The 5,000-nt window shown below is 43.0% G+C and overlaps 1 protein-coding gene across 5 annotated transcripts in view; it reads right to left on the minus strand.

The window, feature by feature from the left end:
- Positions 1-5,000, minus strand: part of mslnb (mesothelin b) — a 99,201-nt gene that overhangs the window by 1,534 nt on the left and 92,667 nt on the right. For all 5 annotated transcript variants that reach the window (XM_062542492.1, XM_062542484.1, XM_062542476.1 and 2 more), the window contains 7 exons: positions 4,676-4,796; positions 3,487-3,674; positions 3,041-3,196; positions 2,062-2,195; positions 1,356-1,513; positions 838-932; positions 1-112 (listed from right to left, as the gene is read on the minus strand). The exon at positions 1-112 is cut by the window's left edge and continues 195 nt beyond it. In XM_062542492.1, the coding sequence (XP_062398476.1) occupies positions 1-112; positions 838-932; positions 1,356-1,513; positions 2,062-2,195; positions 3,041-3,196; positions 3,487-3,674; positions 4,676-4,796 (964 nt within the window). The remainder of the gene's footprint in view (positions 113-837; positions 933-1,355; positions 1,514-2,061; positions 2,196-3,040; positions 3,197-3,486; positions 3,675-4,675; positions 4,797-5,000) is intronic.

The following is a 5,000-nucleotide window of genomic DNA, read 5'->3' on the forward strand; positions in this document are numbered from 1 at the left end:
TCTGGAGCTGGCGGCTGATCCAGTCCTGGACGACGGCGTCGCTGGAGTAGGTGCTCAGGTCGTTCACGTTGGTGTCTCCCAGCAGGCTCTTCACGTCCGTCACGCTGAGCGTCTGAGAGAGGGCGAGAGGGAGATGATGATGACTGCATGTGATGATGTCAATGCATGTGTTTGTGTTTGTGTTTGTTTGTGTGTGTGTGTGTGTGTGTGTGTGTGTGTGTGTGTGTGTGTGTGTGTGTGTGTGTGTGTGTGTGTGTGTGTGTGTGTGTGTGTGTGTGTGTGTGTGTGTGTGTGTGTGTGTGTGTGTGTGTGTGTGTGTGTTTGAGACTATGAGAGGGCGAGAGAGAGAATTGGAGTGAGATGATGATGCTAACGTCACTGCATGTGTTTGTGTTTGTGTGTGTGTATAGGTGGAGTGAGATGAGTATGTACGTCACTGCATGTTGGTGTGTGTGTGGGTATGTGTATGCTGTTTGAGTCTATGTATTGGAGCGGTGTGTGTGTGTGTCTGTCTGTGTATAGTGTATTAGGGGATATGTATAGCATGTGTGTTAGGGACTATGTATGGTTGTATGGTGTGTGTATGTATATGTGGGTCCTATGATAGACTCATCTGTGGGCCCTATGCTATGACAGACTAACTCTGGGCCCCTCCCAATGATGTAAAGTACTATCGCAATAATGCATGAGGTGAGTGCGTTGTATTGTGTGCATTTTTTTAGGGGAAAAAACTAATGTGTACAATGTAGTGATTTGCTTTACAGTCAGAATTAAGAATCAATTTCAGCAATAATGCTGTTCTGTTTTCTGTTTTTGGATACGCAGTCCCCCACTCACCTGGATGACACTCTGGTCTAGAGCGAGGAAGGTGTCAATATCCATGTCGACATTGGAGGAGACCAGGGTTCGTACAAAGGACTCGCTGGCACCACCTGAGCAAGACATGAGTTACGGGAGAACAGGTGAACATGAGAACAAAAGATCAGGAAAACATGAGAACAAAAGCACAAAAAACATGAGGACGAAAGAACACGAGAACATGAGAACAAAAAAAACATGAGAACAAAAGAACACAAGAACATGAGAACAAAAAAACATGAGAACAAAAGAACACAAGAACACGAGAACAAAAACAAAAACACATGAGAACAAAAGATCAGGAAAACATGAGAACATGAGAACAAAAGCACAAAAAACATGACAACAAAAGAACATGAGAACAAAAGATCAGGAAAACATGAGAACGAAAGAACACGAGAACATGAGAACAAAAGATCAGGAAAACATGAGAACGAAAGGACACGAGAACATGAGAGTAAAACACTTCCAAATGAGAACCGAGCGTTTGGCCGTACCCAGGTAGGACTGGACGAGCTGGTACTCGGTGGCGGTGACGGTGTCGGTGGCCCTCGCGGCGGCGCGGGTCTGGTTGATGAAGGCGGCCTGGGCGATGGGGAACAGGACCTTCTTCTTGGCCAGGCTGCAGCTGCTGACGGTCAGCTCATCGGCTTGCCTGGAAGTCAGGAAGGGGTCAGAGGTTAGCCGCACAGGCGATAACGGGTGCACTCGACATCCAGCGTTCTGACATAACGGCCCATTAGTACTCTGCATGCTTACATCAGTTCCTACCGGTTCTTATTGCTAGTGTGAATGCAGATGAAAACAAAACAGGGTTTTGGAGGAGGATCAGTTAGTAGAACTGATTTAGGAGTGGACTGTGCCTATACTGTAACTGTGTTTCTATAACTACGGTGTGCGAAGACGCTTAATTAAGAAGGTTCTCACTGACCAGAACTTTTTTCATAAAGGTTATTTTATCTCTGTTCATTTTCTATATACTGTTCTTCAATGCTCACTAAAACTAAGAAGGTTGTCACTGACCCAACATTTTTTTTTTTTGGGGGGGGGGGGGGGGCGGGGGGCTTGCTGAGAAAGTTCACACTGACCAGCACTTTTGTTTGTTAAGTGTTCTGTTATCCAGCACACAAAACAGTGAGACTGTTCAGTGAGCAGCGTTTTGATGTTAAATGTTCTATCGTCCAGCCAGCCCATAATACTCACTGCAGGCTGCTGGAGGTGATGCTCTCCAGAGTGCTGGTCTCCAGGAAACACACACCAGAACCGCCCAGAGAATTCAGAACCGAACTGTCAATGCTGTTCGATGCAGCAAGGTACTTAGTCATGATGGCTTTGGTCTGAGAGAGAGAGAGAGAGAGAGAGAGAGAGAGAGAGAGAGAGAGAGAGAGAGAGAGAGAGAGAGAGAGAGAGAGAGAGAGATAGAGAGAGAGAGGGGGGGACAATGTGTTTGTTTATTTTTATGTACAGTACGTATATTAAGTCAATGTATTTTCATTGAATACATTAACTGTGTTCATTCTACAAGTGTGTATCCATTAGTGTGTGTGTACATTAAAGTGTGTATCCATTAGTGTGTGTGTACATTAAAGTGTGTATCCATTAGTGTGTGTGTACTGTACATTAAAGTGTGTATCCATTAGTGTGTGTGTACTGTACATTAAAGTGTGTATCCACTAGTGTGTGTGTACTGTACATTAAAGTGTGTATCCATTAGTGTGTGTGTACTGTACATTGAAGTGTGTATCCATTAGTGTGTGTGTACTGTATATTAAAGTGTGTATCCATTAGTGTGTGTGTGTACTGTACATTAAAGTGTGTATCCATTAGTGTGTGTGTACTGTATATTAAAGTGTGCATCCATTAGTGTGTGTGTGTACTGTACATTAAAGTGTGTATCCATCAGTGTGTGTGTACTGTACATTAAAGTGTGTATCCACTAGTGTGTGTGTACTGTACATTGAAGTGTGTATCCATTAGTGTGTGTGTACTGTATATTAAAGTGTGCATCCATTAGTGTGTGTGTGTACTGTACATTAAAGTGTGTATCCATCAGTGTGTGTGTACTGTACATTAAAGTGTGTATCCATTAGTGTGTGTGTACTGTACATTAAAGTGTGCATCCATTAGTGTGTGTGTACATTAAAGCTGCTCTCGACAATAAGTTCCGGCCTCGTACACTAACCTGATTTTCTGACCAGTCTCCGTCCGACGTCGTCATCAAAGAGGCCAGAGTGTCGATTTTGGTGATGTTCCACTTGCTGATGTCATCGGTGGTCGCCCCACGGGACACAGGCCCCAGCATCTGGAGCACGTCGTCTGAGAAGCCACCTGGGTAGACCTGGGCGGGAGAAAACAAACAAACAAACAAACAAACAATCAATCAATCAATCAATCAATCAATCAACAATCATAAAATCATCATCATAAAACATAAATCATAAAACAAACAAACAAACAAACAAACAAACAAACAATCAAAACAAAACAAAACAAAACAAAACAAAACAAAACAAAAAACACTAACTGTCTATTGCAACCACCGTCGACCCCAGAAGAATGGTTGTACGCTTCACAGTATGGCAGCCATTTCGTTTCTACATCTGCGGCCATCTTGTTTTTGGCAGTTACCTGATTCAACTTCTGCAGAATGATCTGATGGTAGTCCTCCTCGTCGGCCTTGTCTGTGACGGCTGGCAGATTGTCCTTGAGGACGGTGAGGCTCAAGCAGGCGTTGAACTGCGTGGCGTCGTAGTCGATGGGGAAGGCGTCGTCGTTGATCTCCACCTGGGTGATGGTTCCAACGGTGCACTCGACGGCTACAGAGAAGTGGACGGATTCAGGAGTTCAATGTACAGCTCAAACACCACAAAGCGGTAAAATGTTCTCAAAAAAAGAATAAAAAAAAATTGTTGTTGCTGTTGTTTTTTAACGAATGATTTTGGCCCCCTTTTTTTTGCAAAGAAACATTTGGATTGGCTGGAGGAAGAAAAATTTGTAGCCTAAGACACCACATTAAGTCAGTATCCATAAATTCTCATTCAGCAAACACATTCACAAAAGGGTTATTAGTGTACATAAAGCCTCATAATGATTGACACAAAGGTATACATATCTATACATAGTTATGACTGCACTAATGATGTGTTATGATGTTACTACATACAGCTTGAAGTATTACAGGGGAGCTACACCAGACGCGTAACTGAAGCGTTCCGTTCGCGACGCGTAAAATCCATTTTAGAAGATGGGTCTATTTTTTTCGAATGTACCCGCCACTGTTGCATCTGGTGTAGCTACTTCCATTGACTACAGTGATAATTAACTGCTGCGACCGGCTGCAACATACGCGTCGCGAACGGAACGCTTCAGTTACGCGTCTGGTGTAGCTCCCCTGTTACAATGGATTATGAAGCTTCTTTTACCCTTTAATGTCACCACTGGCATTATCAAGATGTAAATGCAATACTTCAAGCTGTAAGGGAGTATTTGACTACGACAGCCTCATACTTTATGAGTGCATAAGCATAAGGCATTGAGAATACTTCATAGCCCTTAATAAATGTGTTTATAATATTTTGTGGATAAAGTTAAAGGGGCAGTTGCTCTGTTGCTAGTTTGGAGTTTAACATGGTTTTAAACTGGCGTTTGAGTTGGGAGTTGGAGTTTAAGACCGTGTTAAACTCCAAACTAGCGACAGAGCAATTGCCCCAAAGTATTTAATTGCTGGGGAAGTGTTGCAAAAAAAAGCTTGGTGTCATTTCTGTGTCCATGGATGAAAAAAATAAAATAGATAATAGTCAGGCACATGTCCAGTCACCTGTGTCTCGCTTGGCTCGACGAGACTGTCGCCATTGCCTTCGCAAGTATTTGATCTTACTCCTGGGAACTTGGCGTCTGTACTGTTTGATGAAGCTCTTTATAAATCTGCGGCCCTCCCTCTGTGGAGATGGTGAATAAACAGACGCAAATTTACACACGTTTAGAAGTTAGGTAATGCTTTATATCAAGGCACACATATTCACCATTTTAATTAGCTGCTGGGTCTAGTAAGGGTAGTATAAGGTCTTGCAGAATAAGGTATTCATAATGACTAACAAATGGCTAGTATGCTACTAATATACATGTTAGTAAGCAGCTAGTTA

Source organism: Sardina pilchardus, chromosome 1 (assembly GCF_963854185.1).
Source record: "Sardina pilchardus chromosome 1, fSarPil1.1, whole genome shotgun sequence".
Classification (NCBI taxonomy): domain Eukaryota; kingdom Metazoa; phylum Chordata; class Actinopteri; order Clupeiformes; family Clupeidae; genus Sardina; species Sardina pilchardus.